Source organism: Canis lupus, chromosome 19, assembly GCF_048164855.1.
Source record: "Canis lupus baileyi chromosome 19, mCanLup2.hap1, whole genome shotgun sequence".
Classification (NCBI taxonomy): domain Eukaryota; kingdom Metazoa; phylum Chordata; class Mammalia; order Carnivora; family Canidae; genus Canis; species Canis lupus.
This window is the reverse complement of record NC_132856.1, coordinates 44,395,790-44,421,201: the sequence shown is the minus strand read 5'-3', so window position 1 is coordinate 44,421,201 and position 25,412 is coordinate 44,395,790. Positions and strand designations below refer to the sequence as shown.

The 25,412-nt window shown below is 40.7% G+C and overlaps 1 protein-coding gene across 1 annotated transcript in view; it reads left to right on the top strand.

The window, feature by feature from the left end:
• The window catches only part of SACM1L (SAC1 like phosphatidylinositide phosphatase), a 59,388-nt gene that overhangs the window by 5,317 nt on the left and 28,659 nt on the right, over positions 1 to 25,412 (top strand). The window contains exons 2-7 of the mRNA XM_072786524.1: positions 13,399 to 13,496; positions 15,065 to 15,139; positions 16,389 to 16,516; positions 19,266 to 19,415; positions 22,099 to 22,158; positions 23,072 to 23,105. Coding sequence (XP_072642625.1) covers positions 13,399 to 13,496; positions 15,065 to 15,139; positions 16,389 to 16,516; positions 19,266 to 19,415; positions 22,099 to 22,158; positions 23,072 to 23,105 — 545 coding nt within the window. The remainder of the gene's footprint in view (positions 1 to 13,398; positions 13,497 to 15,064; positions 15,140 to 16,388; positions 16,517 to 19,265; positions 19,416 to 22,098; positions 22,159 to 23,071; positions 23,106 to 25,412) is intronic.

Genomic DNA, 25,412 nt, shown 5'->3' with positions numbered 1-25,412 from the left:
AGAGGACCCTTCTTGACTGTCTGGGTTTTTATTTTTTGCTAGCCGGGTCTAGGAAAGTGTTATTTCTGTATGTCTTGAACCAGAGATAGGTTAGGGTTGATTATTAAAACTTTGATTTAGGGATCCCTGGGTGGCGCAGCGGTTTGGCGCCTGCCTTTGGCCCAGGGCTCGATCCTGGAGACCCAGGATCAAATCCCACGTCAGGCTCCCGGTGCATGGAGCCTGCTTCTCCCTCTGCCTGTGTCTCTGCCTCTCTCTCTCTCTGTGTGTGACTATCATAAATAAATAAAAATTAAAAAAAAAAAAAAAAAAAAAAATAAAACTTTGATTTAATTCTTGCTGCACGATTTTCGAGGATTTTTTTTTTTTTTGCTAGTTTTGTGCCATGACCGTTGACATGCTTCTGTGCACATGGTAATACTGTTTTAAATTGTGCTAAAATATACATAAGATTTATCATCTTAACCATTTGTAAGCTCCAGTTCAATTCACATTGTTGTGCCACCATTACTGTCATCCATCTCCAAAATTCTTTTCATCTTGCAAACCTGAAACTCTGTATTCATTAAACGACTCTCCCTTCCTCCTCCGCCTAGTCCCTGGCAGCCAACGTTCTACTTTCTATCTCCGTGAATTTGACGACTCTCTAAGTACATCATAGAAGTGGAATTATCCAGTATTTGTGCCTTTGCGATCCACTTGGCATAATGTACTCAGAGTCCATCTATGTTATAGTATGTGTCAGAATTTCCTTTTTAAGGCCGAACAATACTCCATTTTATGTATATATTGCATTTTGTTTATTTGTTCATCCGTCAGTGGGTGCTTAGGTTGCTTCCACTTTTTTGGCTGTTGAGAATGATACTACTGTGAGCATGGGTGTATAAATATCTCTTTGAGACCTCGCTTTCCATTCTTTTGACCATATACCCTAGGGTAGAATTGCTGGATCATAAGATAATTCTTTTTTTTTTTTTTTAGATTTTATTTATTTATTTATTCATCCATGAAAGACACACACACACACACACACACACACACACACACACATAGAGGCAGAGACACAGGCAGAGGGAGAAACAGGCTCCCTGTGGGGAGCCCGATGTGGGACTCAATCTCAGGTCTTCAGGATCACGCCCCGGGCCAAAGGCAGGGGCTAAACCGCTGAGCCACCCCGGGATCCCCAGATAATTCTATTTTTTTTTTTTTTTTTTGAGGAACTGCCATGCTGTTTGTCCAAGTGGCTACACCATTTTATATTCCTGCCAACAGTGCACAGCATTCCAGTTTCTCTACATCCTTACCAGCACTCGTTATTCTCTGTTTTGTTTTTCATAATAGCCCTTGTAGTGGGTGTGGGGTCAGCAAATAGTAATACTTTTTAAGTGGGTTCATTTTGCTCTTGGGATGTGACAGGATTTTGAAGAGGTTAGTTGTTTCCTAGCGATGTAAATGTTACATGGAGGGGAAAAGGGATGTTTTCAGACACTAGAAGATCATAATTGCCAACTCTGAAAAAAAATTTTGTGTTTGTATTATAATTAAATATATTGCTTCTCTAAAAATTTGACAAGGGTAATTTTTAAAAAGCACTCTTAAGAGCTACTGAATCCCAAGTGGCTGTGCAATTAAGTGCATTTCTATTAAGAATAATAGTCAGAATTGCCCACAATGAGTTTATTAGCTCCTAGTCTTCTGAATTTTCCTTTTTATCTCATACTTGATCAGCAATCTTTACTACCAAATGAAAGTAGTCAGAGTAGGAAATAATTGTTATTTAAATATTCTGCTATTTTGATGTATCTCCCAGAGTCTGTATCTGTTTAACAGAAAGCAGAACTCAGAATGGAGAGAAATGAGACCGTAATCTTGTTTGGTTTGAGTTCATGGCTCATGCCTATTAGATTTGGATAACCTCGCTGGACAGTTCATTTAGGACCAGAGCTCTTTTTACTGTGCGATATTATTTTGAACTTCAGGGACTTGATATCAACAGCATAGTTAATGACCAAATAATCTTCTTGGATGGAATCTCCTTGTCTTAACTTCTAAAATCTATTTCATAAAAAAAGTAATGTGGGACAGTTTAATGAAATGAGAGACTTCAGAGCAGTGGATGGCCATTCTTTTGTCTGTTGAGAAAATATTTTCTCCCAGATTTTTGATCATCATTGAGTCTTCTGTCTTGGTTTCCATGTATTTATTATGTTGAGAACTCAGTATAACCTGTTCACTGGTTAATTTTGAAAAGCTCCAGGCAGAAATTGGCACCAGTGACACTTTTGTAGGCTATCTAACCAGAGACCACTCCTGTTTGCTCTTTTCCCTCTTGTTAGTTACACCCTACTCTCCAATCCAGTGTTTGACCTACCAAGATCTTTCCTTAGCTGGGAGAAAGGGAAACAGTTTTTAAATCCTTTTTATTCTGTCACTGAGCCAAAGAAAACATTAATTAAGGGCCATAGAAGAAAATCCAACTTAGTGTAGATATTTGCTGACTGATTATATTATATTCTCTAAGAATATTGATTGAGCTTCTGCTGTCTGAGAAATACCAAGGAGAACAGAGAAGCAGAGTCCTTGTCTACAGAGACCTGACAGCCTATTTGGTGAAGCTCCCTAAACAAAAATAACAATAAAGCCATGCACAGCAGCAAAAATTACACCACTGAATGGTTTACTCAAGTGTTTATGATGGTAAATGCTAGAGAGCTGAAGTTAATTTCACTGGCTTTTGAAATGAAACCTGGGAATCATAAAATTTACAGAATACAATTTACTGGGTAAAACGCATATACTTCAGGTCAATATGAAGGGCAATTTAAAGAGTGGTGGGAAGAGGAAGACAACAAAGAGGTGTGTAGATGTCTCCAGAGTTGAGATGACACCTGCTCTGATCATTAGTGGGGTTCTGAGTCATCTCTTACATTACTCTTAGAAATGTTGATTAGCTGGCAGGCACTGTTTGAATCTTCATTGCTCCAGTTCTTGAGCTGTTCTCAGTAGCATTATTAGAATAGGCTGATAGCAGCAGCAACTTGGGTTTCAGCAAGACTGGAGAGGCAATATCCAGCAACGGTCCTAGAGCCTTTGTTGAGGAGGGGTGGAGGTCCAGCAGAGGGAGGGGGAGAAGCAGACTCCCCACTGAGCAGGGAACCTGCAGGGCCAGGCTGATCCCAGAACCCTGAGATCATGATCTGAGCCAAAGGCAGGCACCCCTGAGCCACCCAGGCACCACTTAACACATTTTTAAACTTTATTTTTATTTTAATATAATACTTATATATGGTTTAAAAGTCAACAATACATAGAGCTTATATTAAAAGAGCACCTTTTTGCGCTCCTAATTCCCACTGTCCCAGAGACATCAACTTTCAACTTTATAAGCAATTTCTTCGGGTACTTTATTCCACTTTTCTTTCCTTTCTTCTTTTTGTTTTAAAAATTTTGTATTTTTAAGTGATCTCTGTACCCAGTATGGGGCTTGAACTTAAAACTCTGAGATTGAGTCATATGTTCCAGTGACTGAGCCAACCAGACACCCCTTTACTCCACATTACTGAACAACATGCTTGTATTGCTGTTTCCTGAATTTTTTTCAGGTTTAGTTAACTGGTGACTTTTACTTCTGAGGATGAGAATTTAGCTTTTATACCTCTCCCTCTTTTCCTCCCTTCTCCTTTCAGTGTATTTATAGTAAGATATTCAGTATTCACATTGCTATGCTCATGTAGATGTAGTTCAAATGAGTCAGTAGTATATTTTCTTATAAAAATGTTTTGCTTTTCCTGGAATGGAATGTGCCTTTTTTCTTTTTATTTGCATGACTTTTTTTTTTTTTTTTAATGGGCCTTTTGCTAATGCATCTTCAGTCTGTGTGACAGCAATAAAATTCCTCTCGAACACATTGGATAACCATCAATTCATTTTCTTCTCTGACATTTACTTATGGGAACCCTGTACCCCTTGCTTTAATCTGTACTTGCTTTTCTTTAGGCCTGTCATGTAGCTATTGTCCCTGACAATATCTTCATCAGAATTTTTTTTACTTCTGTCCTGTTTTGGATTCTCTTGATCTAACTCTTGATTTATTCCATTTTGGTGAAACAAGCCTTTCCTTCTTTCTAAGAAAGGTTATCTTTTGAGATGTTGCCCATCTGAAGATGTTTTCATTCTATCCTCACACTTGTTTGATAGCGTGGTTAAGTATAGAGTTTTCAATTAGAAATTATTATCTTGTAGAATTTAAAGACCTGCTGTTGAATAGTGCAGTGTGTTGTTGCTGGATAATCCAGTAGTGTGGCTATTGAATATTTCAGTGCTTCTCTCTCTCTCTCTCTCTCCCTCCTTCCCTCCCTCCATTTCTCCCTCCCTCTCTTCCTCCCTCCCTCCTCTTTCTCTTCCTTTCTCCCCCTCCCTCCTTTTTCTCCTTCCTCCTTTTTCCCTCCCTCTCCCTCCTTTTTTTTTCCTGGGAACTTTAGGATTGTCTGTGGCTTTCTGAAGTTTAATGCTTAATGTGCCTCTGTGTATGTATGTTATCTGTTTTTTCATTTTTACTATTTCTTTGAAGTTTTTTTTTTTTTTTTTTTTCCTGTGTGCTCTTTTAGAATTCCTGCTGAATTTGTGTTGAATATCCTGGATCAGGCTCCTCTCTCTTTCCCCCTCCCTCCCTGGCCCCCTCCTTCTCCCACTTCCTTTGCCCCTCTTCCGCCCTTCCTTCCTGTGCTTTCCCGTTTTATAGCTCTTATTTTTTATTCTGTTCTCATGGAGAGTTCTTCAGTTTTATCTTCCATTCTTTCGGTGGACTAGTCAAATTATTATTTCTGCCCTCACTCCAAGAATGTGTTCTTGCTTTCACAGTGTGTTTTTCTTGTTCTTATTTCATGACTGCAGTGCCCTCTCTCTGAGGCCATCAATTATAAAATAGTGTTTTGAAGTTGTAGACTGTTCTCAGCATAGTTCGTTTATCCAGAGTTATTTTTCTGTTTGTTTTGGACTCTTTCTTATATGACAGAAACTTTCCTCGTATCTGGTGATCCTTGGTTGTCATATCATGTTTAAGACGGAGGCACTACTGGGGATCCCTGGGTGGCTCAGCGGTTTGGCGCCTGCCTTTGGCCCAGGGCGCGATCCTGGAGTTCCGGGATCGGATCGAGTCCCACGTCGGGCTCCCGGCATGGAGCCTGTTTCTCCTCCTGTGTCTCTGCCTCTTTCTCTCTCTCTCTCTCTCTGTGTCTATCATAAATAAAAATAAGTAAATCTTTAAAAATTTTTTAAAAAAAGAAGGAGGCACTACAAATTGATTGGAGGGTCTGCTTGTGGGTCAGGGCTTATCAACTGGTGGCTTTTGCTGGAGAGTGCTTGAGCAGGAACTCCACTCTCTCATGGGGGAGAGGGGCTAAAGGTCATAAGTTGCTGGTCTTTGCTTTCAGGAAAAGTTTCTTCAGAGACAGTATTCAAGGCTCCTGTGGAGGCTCAGGGAGAGGGGTGATGGGAGCTAGGTTGCCAGCATTCTGGGAATCTGGTACAGGAAGAGGGTAGGATGAGTTTCCCAGTCTGTAAGTTAAACCTTCTTTGTCTCCAGACTTCACTTAGCTCTCTCACCCTGGTCTTCAGCTGTGCCTGATGTCCGGAGGCCAGAGAGCATCTTATGTTGAACTGTGTTAAGCATTAGATCCCAGGCGTGGGTGGATCTGAGCGTTTCTTGCACAGACTGTCAGCCACTTCCCCTTACCCCAGTCCTTATTACTGTTTCCTTCTGGTTCTTGAGGCTTTTCATCATTCTGCTGCTGGAATCTGCTGGCTTTATTGGCTCTTACCAACAAAGTTGGTGACTTAGTGAGTTAGCCCATTTCCAAGCACTCTCCCTCTTGCAGGCATGCATTTGAACACATTTGAATCAGCCCCACAGCCTGCACCCACCTGTTGGCACCCCCTAGATTCCATGTTCTGAAAGAATATCAGGGCTTTTTTTTTAAATGCAGAGTGTTCACTCTTGGAAATCCATTTCATTCTTCTTCAATTAAAATTTTAGTTTGTTGACTGTCTCATTACAAACCTGTTGTAGATGGCATTTTTCTTCTTACAAAAGAAATTTCAGTTTCTAACTTTATAATTTTCAGGACTCTAAGGACTTAGTGAAGTCACTAACTTTGTGGTTATTAGGATTGTGACAATTAGCAAAGGCTTAGTTTTTTGTAGCTCTCTACTTTTTTTGGTATATAATTGAAGGTTTTTTTTTTAAGATTTTATTTATTCATGAGAGACACAGAGAGAGGCAATATAATTGAAAGTCTTAATCCAACGTGTATGTATTTTGTCAGTATTCTTACACCTTTCCAGATGAGTTTTAAGTTTAAATGTCAAATAGGGGGCACCTGTGTGGCTCAGTGGTTGAGCATATCTACCTTTGGCTCAGGGCATGATCCTGGGATTGAGTTCTGCATCAGATTCCCTGCAGGGAGCCTGCTTCTCCTTCTGCCTATATCTCTGCCTTTGTCTGTGTCTCTCATGAATAAATAAAGAAAATCTTTAAAATTTTTTTCAAAACTTAAAAGTTAAAGGTAGTCAAAGTGTAAGAAGAGGGTGCACTGAGGAAAGCAATATGCCTTTTTCTGCTGGCTGTTTATTGAGCTGCAAGCTTTGTGTTTTGTGCATTATATTAAAAAGTGAAGGAATTTGATTTCTGCAATTGTATGTTGATTAGTCGTCTTTTTGCATTAAAATAACATTGGTTATTAAAGAAGTAACTTCCCATTCATGTGCTAATCCTGCCCCCCAAATATAGCTGTTAATGGAGAGCACCATAGGCTCCTGAGCAAGATGAAGAACAAACGCAGGGACTTCACACTTGTGGTCACAATGGTGTAGCTGTCCTCAGGCCTTGTTTCATACAAAAGGAACCCAGGTGATGGCTTTGTCAAGAGACTCAAAACAACACAAGGCTTAAAAACCAGAGCCCACAGCCATCTGAGGTCATTCAGTAAAGTAATGATGCCACCATTTTGTGGACTGTCCTCTCAGTGCTGGACCTATCTCCTGTGTTCTCTCATTTACCCTCAGCTATCTTTCGTGGACAGAGCTGAGCTGGGAGGCTCTGTGTTTTGTTCAGTGACTTGAGGGACTAGGCTTCAAACCAGCTTTGTAAGAGTTTAAAAGCTGCGACTTTTCCAGCATACTCTATTACTAGAATTTGAAGACACTGTCATCTCTATGTGGGATGGTACAGACATTGGTGTGTTCAGAATAGACCCTAGTCAGTCAAGAAAACATGGTTATTTATACTGAGATTAATGAGAGGCTTTGGTTTAATAAAATTTGAATTACAGACTTTCCATTAAAAGTGGTTTAAAAAAGTTTTGTCACTTAGAGACCCAAACACCAGGTATCAAAAAATTCCATTGAGGGAAGCATCTCATTGTTTAGTGTCAGGAAGATGCTGTATCTATGGATTGGGTTTTGGCCAGGGGTTAATGTGAAAGTGGTTCATTCTAGGGGATTTGATCACTGTGTTCGTTTTTTGTTGCCGCTGTACCCAATGACCATAAATGGAGGGACTTAGAACAAGACAACTGTATTATCTCAGAGCTTCTGTGGTCAGAACTCCAACAAGGGTCTCAGTGGGCTGAAATCAGGGTATCAGCAGGGCTGCATTCCACACCGGAGGCTGGGAGAAGAATCCTCTTACAAGCTCATTCAAGGTGTTGGCCAAATACAGTTCCTGTGGCTTTGGGACTGAGGTCCCTATTTCCTTGCTGGCTGTCAATGTGGGGCCACTCTTAGTTTCTAGAAGCCTCTCTCCTCTCCTTGCATGTGGCCCCAACATCTCAGGAGCTATCAACAGTTTATCAAATCCATCTCATGCCTGAAATTTCTCATTCCCTTTCTGCTGCACTTCTCTGGCTCTTTCCTCTTCTGCTTTTCTGGGTTCCTCTGATTCATATGATTCCATTGGGTCTACCCTGACTACCCAAGATAATCTTGTTGTAAGGCCAGTTGATTAGTAACCTTAATCCCATCTGCAGAGCAGTACCTAGATTGAGTAATCAGGAGATTGGAATCTTGGGGTGGGGAGACATCTTCAGAATGGTACAGTTGCTTCTGCAATAAAAATTTCTAGCACATCCTGTCTGCAGTTTAATTGTTCAAACTTTTTAAAAAAAATCTCTTTAAAATTTTTTAAAATTAATTTATTTGAGAGAGAGAGAGAGAAAGAGGATGAGCAGAGAGAGAGAGAAGCAGACTCCTTGCTGAGCAGGGAGCCTGATGCAGCCTGAGATCATGGCCTGAGCCAAAGGCAGGCACTTAACTGATGGAACCACCCAGGCACCCCTAATTGTTCAAACTTTTAAGTATGCAAAATAAAAGTGGTTGCTGGAAGAAGTAACAAGGTATAATCAGCATTTCATGCTGGCTTCTTAAAGCCAATGTCTTATGTATTAAAAGCTTTTTTCCTGTTATAGAGTCATATTTACAAATAAATCAAGGAAGATAGTCATGTAATTTTTATTCACATTCTGTATTATTCTGGAATATTTTTTGATAAATCAGAGCTGTTTTATATGGTCTTGATATTTGAGGATACATATTTAGAAGATAGAGTTTGATTTCTGTATCTTCCTGTTAAAACCAAATTGTTCAGAGGTGGCCCATGTGGCAAAGATATCAGAACCTTCCATTGTATTATTTCTTTCAAGTGTGTATTAAGTAACTTTTCTGGTCCTGTCCTGAAATTTTGCAGCTTTTCTCCCTTCTCTGTCAAAGGATGTTTTTGTTAATAATAAAAAGTTATCACACCCATGAGGTAACTCTTTTATTCTTTGCAAAAGTATTTCATAAATGCTCATTTAATTCCTGCTGTCTGTGAGGTAGTTAGGGTAAGCAGTCTCACCCCCAGGCTTCATGAAGGGCTGTGATTGTGGGGCATCCCCATAGAGTGGGGGCCAGCAGTGGGGGCAGTGAAAGAATTCACCCGAAGCCAAACAAAAGAGATAGAAGTTTATTGAGTACACTGCAAGGGAGAGGTGGCCCAGAAGCAGAGGATGGGCTCTTTGCCATGAGGCAGGGGTGAGGGTGGAGTGAGGGGGCATGGGAACATCACTGTGCCTGGTTAGTAAGGCCCTATGGCTGTTTCGAGGTGGGTCGCTTAATACACCTGTTTGCTTTTCCTGTTTGCATCCAGCTTTGCGGTTGCTGAGAGCCCCTTTGCTTTGCTCAGATTCCAAGCCCTTGCATGAATGTGGCCCTGACAGAGATGCCTTGTTGACAGAGATGTTTTGTCCTCGTTCACAATTGTGCCAGGAGCTTTTTCATGTTTCATTTAATCCTCAAGAGGACTGATCATTGTGCTTCTCTCACCGCGTTCTTTGCCTAGTCTCCCTATATTTATTATTTTTTAATAGCGGTTACCTCTGATATCACTGAATGACTTCTCTTGCCCATTGTATGTCTCCCCATTAGAACGTAAACTCTGTGATTCAGGGACTTGGTACTCATTACTTGAACGAGGGCTGGCATGGAGTGGACACCCATAACTTGTCCAGCATTACATATATAGCTAGTGGTTAGCAAAGTCAGGAGTCGAATCTCTGTATTTTGGACAGCAGATCTTGAGGCCTTTTCAGTGCCTCTACTCCTAATGCAGTGCTATTATAATTTATTGAAGTAGTATTTTGATTAGCGGCTTATCAGTTATGTGAGTATTGGTTTTTGATGTAGGACACAAAGGCAAAAGAAAAATTCGCTTACTACCTGTAGCCCACTGATAAGTCCTTGAAATAAGCAGAGTGACATTCCTCTAGGAACTCACCTGCCCCAGTTTTAATATTTCGCTAAGGGCAAAAGGCAATCTTAGCCTGACCCCCAGGATCCTGTAAGTCTACTTTAAATACTTTAATATATAAAAATTCCTTTGGAAACTTCCTGTATCTCTGTACACCCCCCCCCCCCCCCAAATATGTATTGGCAATCATCCTCTGAGCATATGACCCACCAATATACATCTGAACGGACTCAGGACAATAATAGATGACCTTTCCCAACAATAGCTAGCTCCCTTAGGATCCTGGAAATCTGTTGCCAAAATACCTGGGAGCCTTAGGCTCTCCCTAACCAAACCTTGAAAGTATATGACAGGGACACCTGGGTGGCTCAGTGGTTGAGCTCAGGGCTCAGTGGTTGCCTTCAGCTCAGGGCATGATCCTGGAGTCCCGGCATCGAGTCCCACATCGGGCTTCCTGCATGGAGCCTGCTTCTCCCTCTGCCTGTGTCTCTGCCTCTCTCCCTCTCCTTGTCTCTCATGAATAAATTTAAAAAAATAAAAAGGTATATGACGGGCCACTCCTCATGACCTCAGTTCATCTCTTTCTGCCTGCAGGTCCTGTCCCATGCCTTAATAAAACCACCTTTTTGCACCAAAGACGTCCTAAGAATTCTTTCTTGGCCATTGGCCTTGAACCCTAACCTCTTTCCTACATCAGTTTTGATTTCCCATGTAAACAAGGCTTCCAGGTGTTTGTTGATTGACCGGGATTCTGGGTGGCTTTGGCACTATTTGGACTAGGACAAGTCATTGGGAGTTGACTTAACACTGAAGCAGCATTGGTAACTGGACTACTCCTTAGCAATGCTGTGATCATTATTTTAGAAGTAAAAGAACAGAGGAGAGGTTCTTTGTTATTCGTTTGAACCTTGTGAAAAGAACTCCTGGAGTTTCTTCACACTTCGGCTGGGCTGGGCTGGCGGTTGGCTGGCGGTTGGCTGGCGGTTGGCTGGCGGTTGGCGGGACAGGATGTTCCAATATAGCACCAGCCGCCGGCACTCTTTCAGGTCCTGAGCCTGGTTAAGCCTTAGAGAATGCCTTGGGGCATCTGTGCGGTGGTGCAGCCGCTGTACACTGCCTGGAAAAGATGGGCGGCTGGTCAGAATAGCTTCTCCTTTGGAGACAGCACTTTTTTTGAAAGCTTTTATAAAGAAGTCTTGTTTTTGAGGTCTGTTATTGAAGTTTTTTTCCTATTATATTTTTTAATCAATCCCTTACCTCCCAGTCACTAATGCTTCTGTAATGATTAACACATGGTTAATAACTTTAAAGTAAATTTTTTATTTGCTCTTAGAGAGCAACATATGCTTGCACACAACATCTGCAGACAAGGACTGGCATGTTGATTTTCTTTTGTTTTCATGATTTAAGACTAGAGAATACTGTAAGTAGATTATCTGGAAGTTATATTCCTTTTAGTTGATTTCAGGACCTCTCCCTTTTTTTTTTCTTTTTTTAAAAAAAGATTTTATTTATTCATGAGAGACACAGGGAGAGAGGCAGAGACACAGGCAGAGGGAGAAGCAGGCTCCATGCAGGGAGCTCGATGTGGGACTCTATCCCAGGACTCCAGGATCACGCTGTGGGCCAAAGGCAGGTGCTAAACCACTGAGCCACCCAGACATCCCTCCTCCACATATTTCAAGACAGTAGTACGATAGATTTTGATATATTTTTACACCCACGAAACCATCACCAGAATCAAAATCGTGAACACCTCCATCACTCTGGAAAGCTCCCTTGTCCTAGCAACCCCTCCCTCTTCCCACTATACAAGTTAAACATAAAACTCCCATAAGATCCAGCCATTCTGCCTCTAGGTAGTTACCCAGGAGAAATGAAGGGGCATGTCTGACTTAGACTTGTCCAAGAATGTTCATAGAACCTTTATTCACTTTTTTTTTTTTTTTAAAGATTTTATTTATTTATACATGAGAGATACACAGAGAGAGAGGCAGAGACATAGGCAGAGGGAGAAGCAGGTTCCATGCAGGGAGCCTGATGTGGGACTTGATCCCAGGACTGTAGGATCATGCTCTGAGCTGAAGGCAGACACTTGACCACTGAGCCACCCAGGCATCCCTAGAACTTTTATTTGAAATATTCCAAACTGGAAGCAGCTCAACTGTCAGTCAACAAGCAAATGGATAAACAAATTGTGATATAACCATCCATTGGAATGCTATTCAGCATTATAAAAAGGAATGGGCTGTTGTATTTTAGTTGAAGACTACCATATTTAAAGTAGATTCATCTTTGTTATATTTTGCTTGATTTGTATTAAAATTGATTTTCATTCTCTTAGCACCCCCTCCCTGCCCCTGGAGGAAACTAGCTTAACATTAAAAAGTTGGTTATAGATGAACCATACCAGGATGTAAGTTGCATTTGGATAGTTAAAAGTTGAGAACTTGTAGTCAGAAGTGGTCAGTACAGTTTGTTCCTGCTGAGGACTTGTTTCTATAATCCCAGGTAGTTTAAACACGATCTGTATATAAGAAATGAGGTTGGTGATGGTTGTGTGGATTTTTCATAGGCAGGGCCATGGAATAATGGAATAGAGGAAGTAGAATTTAAAAGGAAAGGAACAAGCCCTCAGGTTGGCTGCTGCACAGACAAATTCTTTCAAATAAAGCTTAAGATAACAAAGATTAGTTCCTGGAAAATACAAACAAAACAAAACAAAACCCCCGCAAAAACCCTAGTCCCTTTCCTAGCCTGGTCAGCTACTTCCTTCTCTTGCCTCTGGCTCAGAGGCAACAGCCCTGGCTTCATTGCTCTCAGGGTATTGTTTCTGCGAGGGGTTACTGTTTCCTGAGGCAGCCTCTAACCTCTAGCACCCCGCTTGGCCTAAGTTATCCAGGTGTTTTGAGGAACCAAAAAATGTGATTTTTGTTGGACTCTGCTTACAAAGTTGCATTCGCTCTGTGTAGTCTGTCACAACCCCGATTTTACCCCATTTATTTCTTATCTTGCAGAATGAAAAGTCTTTTCCCACCTCATTCTCCTTTTTTAAATGACATTCTAACAACAAAAACAAAAATGTTGCAGTATTAGGTATTTTAAACAATTTCCTAGAAACATTTTATATAAAATTTATTTCTTATTTTTAGTTAATATATCTTGCTTACAATGTATCAGATGTTATTCTAAGTGCCTATTAAAGATTAGCTCATTTTATCCTCATGATAGTGTTATTTGATGTCTAATATTATCCCTATTGATGAGTAAGGGAACTAAAGAACAGAGAGGATGAGTAACTTGCCGAAGTTCATGTGGCACAGCTAGTCTGGTTCTTTAGACTATGTCCCTGATTACTATGCTACATTTTGCACCATGTTGAGTGTAATAAGATAGAATTTATTATGATCTTCTTGTGTAAGCCAAATTGGTCTTACAGCAAACCTTGTGAGCATAATATACAGGTGAAGACAGTTCCAGTGAATGTGTCAGGACCTTAAAACAGCTCCTGGGAAATCCGTTTGATGGCACCACTGAAACCATTAAAATAAAAAGATTTTTTTAGAAGCCTTCATTTCATCTGGTGTGGTTATTTATGGTTTTTAATTTCTTTTTAGGCATGTCACACCTGAAAAATTTTACGTGGAAGCCTGTGATGATGGAGCGGATGACGTACTTGTCATTGATCGTGTGTCCACAGAAGTCACCTTGTCAGGTATTTTTCAGCCCCGGGCAGAAGTGGCAGGGAGAGACCAGTACCGCACTTGCAGTAATTAAACTGATCAGGGGCATATCCGTGTGTGGCTTTTAGAGTACCATCTGGTAAGATTTTAATTCCTGCCACCTCATTTGATTTTTATGCATTCGTTTTATGCTGCCTCCTTTTTCTGAAAAGGAGGAATGATCTTGATGTTTTTACTGTCTGTAAGGATTTATTTATTTATTTATTTATTTATTTATGGTAAGGATTTAAAAACATAATTATTTCTTCATTTCTCCCTTCTTTCTACTTTAATGGGATTGGTTTTGTTGAGGTCTCAATTCCTTTCTAGCTATAAGATTTAAGGTTTTTGAGGGTGAGAAAGTTGTTTGAGCATTAAGTGTGTGGAATTTTAACAGCTGCTTTTGTTTTCGAAAATATTCATGACTGAGGATAATTTATTAAACAAAAAATTATATGTATATATGTATCACTAAAACTTGTGTTTTTGGCAAACAATGTTCCTAAGCTTTATCTATCTATATCTTGTCTGTCTCTCCAGTATATTTTGGTTTTGCTTCTCTGGGGTATGAAAAACAAGGTTTTTTTTCCAGTTGTATGGAACATGGATTTCTGATTAAATGTGAAATAATTTTGGTAATATCACATTTAGAATTTCATATTTCATTTATTGAAATATTCACCTCTAGACAGAGTTCTCTGTTTTCTTGTAAGTACAGTATTTGAGTAACCACTCAGTAAGCTTTCAGTAAGCGTAAATATCCTTTGAATGGTAAAGTGAAACATAAAAATATTTTGCATGAGATAGTAAGGTTTAAGAAATGGCTGGCTGTAATTTTCTGTTTTCTTAGTTATCTAAGTTATTCTGGTAAGTACCATACATAGTTTTCCTTTGATCAAATAGTGGAATTAGAGGTCTGTTTTAGTTGGATAATTTGGCATTTCCTATGTCCGTTGGTGGCTGTGCTCTCAAGATTGCCGATTGGTTTTAATCAATGTTAGGGCAGTTTTATTTTTTTATTTTTTATTTTATTTTTTAATTTTTATTTATTTATTCATGAGAGACACACAGAGAGAGAGAGAGAGAGAGAGAGAGAGAGAGACAGGCAGAGAGAGAAGGAGGCTCCATGTAGGGAGCCTGATGTGGGACTTGATCTGGGACTCCAGGATCACGCCCTGAGCCAAAGGCAGGCACTCAATCACTGAGCCACCCAGGTTTCCTTTTCTAATCCTCTTAAGTGGACACAGACTTAGCTTCTGGCAAGAGGTTGAATAATCTTGGTTGAAAAATAACCATAGAGGTATCCCACAGTTTGCTTGATGAGGATGCTAAAGCATGCCACTTTGGGCACTTTCTTCTAGATAGGCAGAGGCCTTTATATTCACATGAACTTCTTGATTTTATATTTTGCCGAAATGGAGGTCTAATAGTAATGAAGGACTATTGCTTTCTTAGAACAAATCATGCATGTTGATTTTGAAGTAACTATGGGAATCAAACTAAATTTTTTCTATCAGTGAGCTTTTTCTCTGTGATTTTTCCTTTTTTTTTTCTTTTAAAGTCAAGAAAGATATTCCTCCTTCAGCTGTTACGAGACCAATATTCGGTATACTGGGCACAATCCATCTGGTGGCAGGTAAGAAAAAATAAGCTAAGATGGGCCAAGAAGTTAATTAAATGGGCACAGTATAAGATGAAGGCATATTTCCTATCATGCTTGAAGCAATAAATCTGTAGATTAGATATTTGTCCCTAATTTCTAAAAGTGACATATTACGACAAGCAGTTAAATTTATCAGCCTGTGGTTCTTTAAAAAAGAGTTTTGGTTTTATTTTTATTTCAACTGGACTTGAAATCCCTAGTCAAACTGGACATTTCTTCGTAAATTCTAAGAGTATTTAAGTAAATATTGTAAGGCACTGATGGACCAGAATATTCTATACCATCAACCCCATTTTGAGGTCGAATATGACATAGTGCATGTTAGAGAATGTTACCTAGTTCTGAGTTACTGGGAAAGTGATTTTGTTTATCTAAATTTCATTTCATTTAACTTAAGAAAAAGATTCTTATATTATCAGGCAGTGTGCTAGATGCTGAGTTATAGAAGATGCCAGACCCTTTTTTTCCCTGCAGTTTACAGTCTAGCGAGAGATTCTTTTGAGTAGTAAATTACTGTAGTAAGGTGTGACGAGTTCTAGAGAGAGATGTATGTAGGAGACTTCCAGGAAGGGTACTTGTGGGAAGAGCTTTGAATGGAGCTTAAGAATTAATTTAGTGGTAAAGGCTTACCCTATTTTATTTTGGGAGGAGGAGGTGGCCAGGATCAGGGTTGGGGTATTATTCATGGTGCTGTGATACTTTCTTAATTCTGGACTGTTCATCTTGGTGATGTTGCAGTGACCAGTTAGTTATATTGCCCCAGCACATCTCTGTACTGTTTATAATGACGTGTAGGACATAGGAGTAATGTAGACAGGACATTACCTCTTCTGCAGTGACCCAGGGCATTACCTCTTCTGCATCATGACCCATGATGCTTTAAGCTACACCCTGGGAAGTGTATTAGCAGAGGCCTATATGCCTTGGGGATGGCAGGAGAAAAAAAGGAGCGTATTCTGGCTTTCCCTCTGCTAAGATCACTGCTTTTGCTTTTATTTTTTTGAGAAAAGATTTGACTTTTCAGTAGGAACTTCTCTAAGTAATGCGCTGTTCTTTCTAGTCATAAGTCATAAGATTTCCTTTAAAAAAACTCCTGGGCCTTTTATCTGTATTGCACAGTGCAGTCTCACTCTGCTGACCTTTGGAGCTTAAACAATACAGAGTGCCACTTTTGGCTTTAGAGTTGCCTCTATTTATGTGTGTTTGGCTTTGCTTTTTGCAGGTAATTATCTAATTGTTATTACCAAAAAGACAAAAATAGGTGAATTTTTCAATCACGTAATCTGGAAAGCAACAGATTTTGATATCCTTTCTTATAAGAAGACAATGTTGCACTTAACTGATATTCAGGTAAGAACTGGAAACACTAATTGCAAAACCTGACATAATACCATGGTGGGGCAAGGCATGGGAGGGATGGAACAAAGAATGTTTGATGGATTTCTTTTAAGCCTAATGATTTCAACAGCCCAGAGAGCAAGGTTCCTCTGCATGCCTTTATTTATTTATTTATTTATTTATTTATTTATTTATTTATTTATTTATTTATAAAGATTTTATTTATTTATTCACGAGAGACACAAGGAGAGAGAGAGGCAGAGACATAGGCAGAGGGAGAAGCAGGCTCCACGCAGGGAGCCCGATGTGGGACTCAATCCTGGAACCCCAGGATCACGCCCTGGACCCAAGGCAGATGCTCAACCACTGAGCCACCCAGGCATATGGGTGGCTCTATATGCCTTTATATGTAGTCATAAAATGTAGTTTTTAAAAGTCCTTTATATATTTTATTGTCCTTCGTTTGTTTTTTTTTAAAACTGACTCAAGGTCTTTTTTTTTTTTAAGATTTTATTTATTTATTCACGAGAAACACAGAGGGGCAGAGACACAGGCAGAGGGAGAAGCAGGCTCCATGCAGGGAGCCTGATGTGGGACTCTGATCCTGGGATTCTAGGATCGCACCCTGGGCTGAAGGCAGGCGCTAAACTGCTGAGCCACCCAGGGATCTCCTGACTCAAATTCTTTAGTTATGAAATTTCATATGTAGAGAAAAGGACAAACAGAAAATGCACCTATATCCAACAACCAGAAATAAAATATGAGATACCTTTGATGTTCCTCTGATCCTGTTGTGTTCCCTCTTTACCCAGAGAAAAAGTATTCATTGTGTTTACCACATGTAAATAGAAGTATGTGTGTTTCTGTCCAAATAGGCCCTGTTTTAGGGGCACCTGGGTGGCTCAGTGATTGAGCATCTGCCTTTGGCTCAGGGCATGATCCCAGGGTCCTGGGATCCAGTCCCACATCAGGCTCCCTATAGGGAGCCTACTTCTCCCTCTGCCTGTATCTCTGCCTCTCTTTCTGTGTCTCTCATGAATAAATGAATAAAATCTTTTTAAAAAGCCCACACACACAGCCCTCTTTTTAGCACAATTCCTGTAGGCACGGATTTTAGTTATCCTGGCTCAGCTGTTAGGGAATGCAGTCCCCCAACAAAACAGTTTAAATTTAAGTTACCATGGTATGTAAAATAAAGTTTGGTCCAGCAAGGTGGAAGTGCAAAGAAACAAAAAGTAGCGACTCTAGAAATGAAGTTTGAATTGAACATAGGTGGGGTAGAGAAGATGCAGCCGACCCTGGGAATGCGGCACTCGCCTTTCACAAGGTTCTGGTGCACAGCCAGAGGTCTTGGTGAAGGTGAACTTCTCTGCATTCTTGATGATTCGGTTGTGATGAGAAGGTTGAAGATGCCCCTGAGGAAGTGAAGTCAGTGACAGACTTCATAGGAAGGGAACTCTCTGGGGTATTCTATGACCTTGAGAGTGCAAAGGATAAGATGTTGGAAGCCAGTCCAGACTTAGAAAGGTTTATGACAGTTAGGGGCACCTGGGGGTGGCTCATTCAGCTGAGTGTCTGACTCTTGGTTTTCGCTTGCGTCATGATCTCAGGGTCCTGGGATTGTGCCCTGTGTTTGGTTCTATGCTCAGCAGGGAGTCTGTGTGAGATTCTCTTTCTCTCTCTTTCTCTCTGTCTCCCTCCCCCCCATCTCTCCTCTCGCCCTCCCCCCATCACCACTTATGCTCTCTTGCACATTCTCCCTCTAAGATAAATAAATCTTTTTTTTTTTTTTAAAGGTGTAAGACAATTGGTTAGGGTGTAGAAAATATTCTATGTAGATCAATATATTCACTCCTATAAGACATGGTAAATAAGAAATAAAAATGGCTGTATTTATTAATAACCCAGTAATATTTACCTGAACAGTTTCTTCCTGATTGCTATACTTGGTTGTCAGGCCATGCAACTAATTTTAACATTGCTCGCTGCATGTGTTTTGCTTGTACCTTTTGTTTTTTTTAAAAAAAAGTATGAGCCCAAATTAAAAATTTCATAGTATGTAGGTTTCTAACATGTAGATTAACATGTTAATCATTTGATAATCCATTAAACGTTACCAGACATTATCAGTTATTTTTTAAAGGAAGGATGAAAATCAATGTCAATCTTGGTATTCATTGGGAAAGCCAGCTAAAATAATTATCAGAAAATAAAGATGAGTATTATCTTTATTTATCTGGATTTTTCTTCTTAGTCTTTTCATTTACAAAAAATTTAATTCTCATCCAGCCCCGTAAAGTTTCTTTAGGAAGAAGGATGGTATTATTCCCTTGTTATTTACTTGCTGTGTTTTTGGGCCTTCCTGACTTCATGGTTTCACTTATCAAGTGAGAGTAATCATAGTAACCCACAGGGTTTGTTGTAAGGGTGCAAGAGAGTCTCTAAAGGATCTGGAACTTAGGCGGTCATCACCTAAGGCGGTGATGTTTTGTTAAAATAACTTCTGCCCCTTAGAGCAAAAGCTGAAGGCTGCTGTAGGGCAACAGTTGTACCCCATCAGTTAAGGTAGCAACACCATTTGCTGTTTATTGAACTCCCTCTGCGGGTCAGGAGCTGGCCTAGGCCCTGGGGATGTGGTGAGCATTCTCTCTGGGTCCCCTTCCAGTGGTCTTTAACAGGGCCAGCCGGCTTACAGAGCTGGGCAGATCCCGTTTTTCAAGTGTGAAGCAGACTGATGTTTGTCCCTCCCCTCTGTTTACAGTTACAAGATAATAAAACTTTCCTAGCAATGATCAACCATGTCCTGAATGTGGATGGGTTTTACTTCTCAACAACATATGATTTGACCCATACTTTGCAGCGGCTGTCCAACACTAGTCCAGAATTCCAAGAAATGAGTCTCTTGGAAAGGGTAAGCTTCACCTTCAGTTACTTTTACTTATTTTGTTTTTGGTTTTTTTAAGGGGCATATTTCTATGTCATCCATAAAAGTATTATTGATTTTTCTCAGTTATGGCTATATCAGGCTCACATGTGGGGTCGAAAACACAACATGTTCTCGATATCCGTCACAGTTGCAAATTCAGGATCCCAGAATCTGCGAGTGTTACACAGACAGGATTGAGAGCCAGTGGTGTAAGTATTCAGAAATTCAGTGTAAACAGACATGTTGGTAGTTTCCTGGCTCTCAGTGTTCTGTAGCATAGCAGTTATTAATGTTAACAGCATAATTAAACTTGTAAAATTAATGTTCCAGCAGGTGATATTCTTTATGCAGTGGTGTTATTTATAGTTTTTGCAACTAGAAAAGTAAGAACTGATTTAAGAACTTGGAAAATACTGTTTTGTTTAAGGTGGGGTTTTTTTTTGTTGTTGTTATTTTGCCCCCCCCCCCCTTCTTAAATATGAGTGTATCTTTGAAACTAGATCTCAGATGATATCATCCTAAAATTCCTGCTGTTCAGGAACCTGGATAATTGCTGCCTGGATTTTTTTTAGTAACAAACCGTTAGGTGTATTTAGGGGGCAGACAGAATTTAAAAGGTTGCTGTCTGTTACCTATTAGGCTAGATCCTATGAAATTGCCAATAATTGACCATTTTGACCAGTAAAAATTATAATTTCGTACAGTTCAGCCTAAATCAGTGTTTTAGTTGACTGGTTCTTTTAAGATTTTATACTGTAATCTAGTAAAATTATATGTAGGCTTGGATGTAAATTAGATGTAGGCTAAGCAATCAAGCAGTTTGGCTTTTAACTACAGAGACTGTTGCTTTTAAAAGCAGTTGCTATGCTGCATTCTGCATTTGTTAATCAGATGTCTCTCGGATACCTACTGTGTACCAGGTACTGTATCAGCCAGCAGGGACACAGAATGAAAAGGATGGCCCCATGTGGGATCCTGCAGTCTACTGGGGAAGCAGAAGTCTGGGCAGTCACAAAATAAGGGACAGTTGCTGTCATGGGACTGTGTACCAAAATGGGGTGGGATCCCAAAGGAAGTTGGGGTCTCACTGGGTCTGGAGGAGCTGGGGATGACTTTACACAGGAAGGTACTTCTCAGCAGAGACTGAATGCCTTGGTCAGGGCACAGTGGGAGAAGGGAGGGTCCCAGGCAGAGATGGTGGCAGTGAAATGAGAAACAGAGCCATCTCACATGTTGGGAAGAGAATTTGTCAGCTAATCAGGAGTGCATTAAAGTTAACGTAGGAAATCAAGACAGTGACAAATGAACCATATGTACCTTAAACATTTTGTCTAACTTAAAACGTAAAATTTACACTGACTGGTCGATATTTTGGTATAGGACTCTAAGCTTTTCTTTGTTTTGGGTTCCTTGATTCCTGTGCAGAGTATATCCATAACACTTTCCAGTTTGTACAGGTTCTGTACAGTTTGTACAGAGTCTGTACAGGTTTGGACACCCACAAAGTGATGTTTGCAGAATCCTGTAGATTTTGACTGTGTTTCTCTAACCTTCTAGAGCTGCCACCCCTCCTCTGGATCCAACAGCAGTATTGTTTTAGCTTGCCTTTGATCACTTTAAGTTCCACATATCATTCAGCTTTATAAAAAAAAAAAAAGTAGGGATCCCTGGGTGGCGCAGTGGTTTAGCGCCTGCCTTTGGCCCAGGGCGCGATCCTGGAGACCCGGGATCGAATCCCACGTCAGGCTCCCGGTGCATGGAGCCTGCTTCTCCCTCTGCCTGTGTCTCTGCCTCTCTCTCTCTCTCTCTCTGTGACTATCATAAAATAAATAAAAATTAAAAAAAAATTTTTATAAAAAAAAAAAAAAAGTAGTTTGTTTTTAAGTCCCATCTCATTGATGTGTAAGACATTTAGTTTGTGTAATGATGAATAACAGGTGCAGCTGGCACAGAGCAACTGGGAGCACACTCCTGAGCCTGGAAGTGTGCCCTGGGGCTGACTGTGGCCACCAGAGCCATTCCCTGCCAGAGCCACACCCGGGGACTGTCAGCTGTGGAGGAGCGGGGAGTGTCAGTTGGTGTGTTTGGTAAAGAGAGTTGAGAGAGTCAGTTCACCTCCTGTGTTGTTGAGGGAACTTCCCCTGTATTTATAGTCTGAAAGTCAGTGGTCAGAGATCCCAGCACTGGGTAGGCCATGCAGAGGTTTTGTTCTGCTGGTAACAGCGAGCCAGTGAAGAATTCCCAGCGGACAGGAGACAGGTGGTGTGAGAGAGCCCCTGCTGGCAGCATGTGGAGGGATGGGTGAGAAGAGCAAGGCCAGGACTTGAAGCCCAGGAACCTGCGGTAGTGAGAAGCAGGAGTCAGGTGCTAGCCAGGGCGGTGGGAGCAGAGATGGAGGAGAGGGGGCGGATTTGGAAGGAGATTTAGGACTTGGCAGTTGACTACAGATAAGAGAACGAGACAGACCCCAAAGGACTCCCAGCTTTCTGTCTGGGCCCACAGCACGGGCCTGAGCCAGTGGGATGGGATTCACCCAGAGGGAGGGCTGATTTGAGAGGAAGACCTACGTGTAGCCACCAGGTGGAGACATTGATTGTTAATAGTTCTCTTTCTGTAGAAACTTGGGTGGGCAGGAGATACTTTATTGATTTTAAATCTTCTCTCTCAGGCAGATCAGCGGTTTGTATGGAATGGTCATCTTCTAAGAGAATTTTCTGCTCAGCCAGAGGTAATGGACACTACATAAAACCTGCTTATTTGTTACAATCCAGGTTCTACTTGGATACATATGTAAAATGGCTGCCTAATCACCTGGGATTTTGGTAAATTAGTCTGATTTAACTCAGTTTATAACTTACAAAGCTTGGATAGGTCTCCCCCCTCGCATTGTTCTGAAGAAGCCCAGTTTTACTCTCATCTTCTATAGAAGCCTTAAAAAAATACTTATGTAAAAATACATTGCTTTCTGTGAGTAAGAGAGGATGGATTTTGGTGGGTGAGTAGTGGGGAAATCAGGGGCCCCAGGAGGTCCCCGGGCAAGTGCAGAGTTCTGAATTTGTCTTGAGTCACCCAGGAGAGACATGTGTGGATGTCATCTCCCGCTGTCCTTAGTTTGTACAAATGTGGGGTGAACAGGGACACCCAGCCGGGAAGCATTACATATTGAATCTAGTTACATAGATTTGCCTCGGGTCTTTATTTCTCGTCATTTGCTTTGCTTTGCTTTTGAAAAAGGAGTTTGAGCTGCAGACAGCACAGGTGTTTCTTTTCCCTGAATCAGTGGAATTGTTATAGGCAAAGTCTGACAGGGAGGGAGGTAGAAGTTTGGCAGCTTCATGCAGTTTTATTAGTGTTCCAGGACCTGAATATGTAAGCCCAAATGATGGTATCACATGCTTAAACTGTTTTTTAATTGGAAAGACAAGGGTACATTAGAGACATTTTAAAAAAATAAAGTTAACCATAAGCTTGATACCTCATTGTATTTGTATGTTGCCTCCATAACGCACAAATATTTTTATAGAGTATAAAACTGTTTTATGCTGCACCTTTTATTTTAGGACCATATATATTCCTTTTTTTTTTTGTTTTTTTTTAAGGACCATATGTATTCCTAAATGTAATGTCTCTCTTCATTTCAGGTCCATCGGTTTGCTCTTCCAGTATTACATGGCTGTATCCTTACATAGTATCACTCTTTAGTTATCTGGCAGTCTTTAATTCAGTTTTAGTATGAGGCAGGTTTAGGAACAACCTCAGTTGTATGAGGAGAGTGTTTTTTGAATTAATAGAAATTGCTTTTGATAATAAATCATACCTATTAACAGAAAATCTTAGAATACTGAGGGATGCTGGGGTGGCTCAGTGGTTGAGCATCTGCCTTGGGTTCAGGGCGTGATCCTGGAGTCCTGGGATTGAGTCCCACATGGGTCTGTCTCCCTGCATGGAGCCTGCTTCTCTCTCTGCCTGTGTCTCTGCCTCTCTCATGAATCAGTAAATTAAAAATCTTTAAAAAAAATCTTAGAATACTGGTAATAAGTGACCTCCCCCCTTTTTTTTAAATGAACTCTTGAGATAAAATTATTCTCTCTGTTCAAGAGTTCTGGCGCTGATAGTTTAAAGAAGGAATATGCAGACTGTGTTTTGTCTTTTATTAGACTTTGTACCAATAAACAAGAGTAGTTTGAACCTGGCTATTGAAATGAAAACTTTCCCTTTCCCTTAAAGTAGTTAGATTCACAAACTGGGGTGACCTGGAGAGGAGAATTGAAATTAAAAATCGTATTTGTCATTTGAAATAACCACAGAACAAAATGAGAATAGATGGTACACAAAGATGTCTACCAGTATGCAGGAAAGTCTGTACCAATGCAAATAGTCATCGTCTAATTGTAAGTTCATTTAAATAATTTATCATAGACATTATTCTAGAAACAGGGAAGCAGAGTGAGCTGGCTGATAGGAGACAGGTAGCTGATGAGCACCTGTAATCAGCACTGTGCTGTTCCTGCAGAAACAGAGGCAATCTTTGTATGTCACATACCCCCAAGAAGCTTATTATGGAAACAGTGTGTGATTTATTTGTTCATTATGTTAATATGATTTCTTTAAATTACATTATTCTTGTTATACCTAAAAGCAAAGAAATATGGAGGGGAAACATCTTTCATAGAAACACTGGGGATAAAAGCTCTTGTTTATCCTGTGTCTCCCTCCCCTTCCTGGAATATTTTTGAGTTCCCCTAAGACTAAAATAAGCAATGAATTTAGGTGGTGCTTTAAGAGGTTTGGGCCAATTATGCATGTTTATGTGTTTGTTTCCAAAATGAAATTGTGAATGGACTGTAATTAAATGAGTTACGGAACAGTTTGTCTTGGAGATTTTAGAAACAGCCTATCCATTCGTTTAGCTTTAAATCTAAAGTTTTAGGGCAGCCCTGGTGGCTCAGCGGTTTAGCGCCACCTTCCGCCCAGGGCGTGATCCTGGAGACCCGGGATGGAGTCCCACGTCAGGCTCCCTGCATGGAGCCTGCTTCTCCCTCTGCCTGTGTCTCTGTGCCTCTCTCCCTCTGTCTCTCATGAATAAATAAATTTAAAAAAAAATCTAAAGCTTTAAATAAGCCTCTGGTTAACATAGTTACATAGTTTCAGTGTTTGGTGTGTATACAGAGAATGAAAAAGAACAGGCCTTGAGGCAGGAGCATGCTGGGGCAGCCAGGGTGGACAGGGAGAAGTGGGAGCCACTGCAGGGAAGGACCCGGTCTAGGTTATGCAGGGCCTTTGTGGACTTTGTACTGTAACTGTAGTGAGAAACTGGGGATCCGGGTAGAGGATTGGCATGGTAGGTAAGACAGGATCACTGACAGTAGTGTGGAGAACAGGCCAGAGGAGAACATGAGATAATATAAGGACTAATTAGAGGCAGTTGCACTAATCCATGTGTGAGAAGCAGTGGTGCCTGGGGCCAGGATGGTAACAGTGATGGTGGTAGAAATGGTCTGGTTCCAGACTTGTCTTGAGGGTAGACTTTGTAGACTTTTCTGACAAATTGTACCTGGGTTACGAAAGAAGGGGATTTAGTATGAATCTAAGGTTTCTGGCTGGGGTAGGTAGAAGGAAGCCATCCATTGACATGCAGAAAAGTCTGGAGGTGGGAGTAGGGCCAGAATATCCAGAGTTCCACTGGACTTGCTAAGCTTGAGATTTCTCTAACTTCCAAGTAGAGATGTCACTGAAGCAGATGGAGTAATGCGGTGGGAGTTTACAAGGGAAGGTCATGTTACGGTATAAACTTGAGAGTCTTCTAGGCACAGATGGCATTTAAAGCCACGAAGCTGATGAACTCCTCAAAGGAAGGAATGCATCTAGAGAAAAGAAAAGGCCTGGAGAGAGAAGATGGCCTAAAATGGAGTTCTAGATGATGAAGAAATGCTAGAGCCACAGACTGTTGGACTCAGTGAGGACAAAGTGGGAGAACCAGTG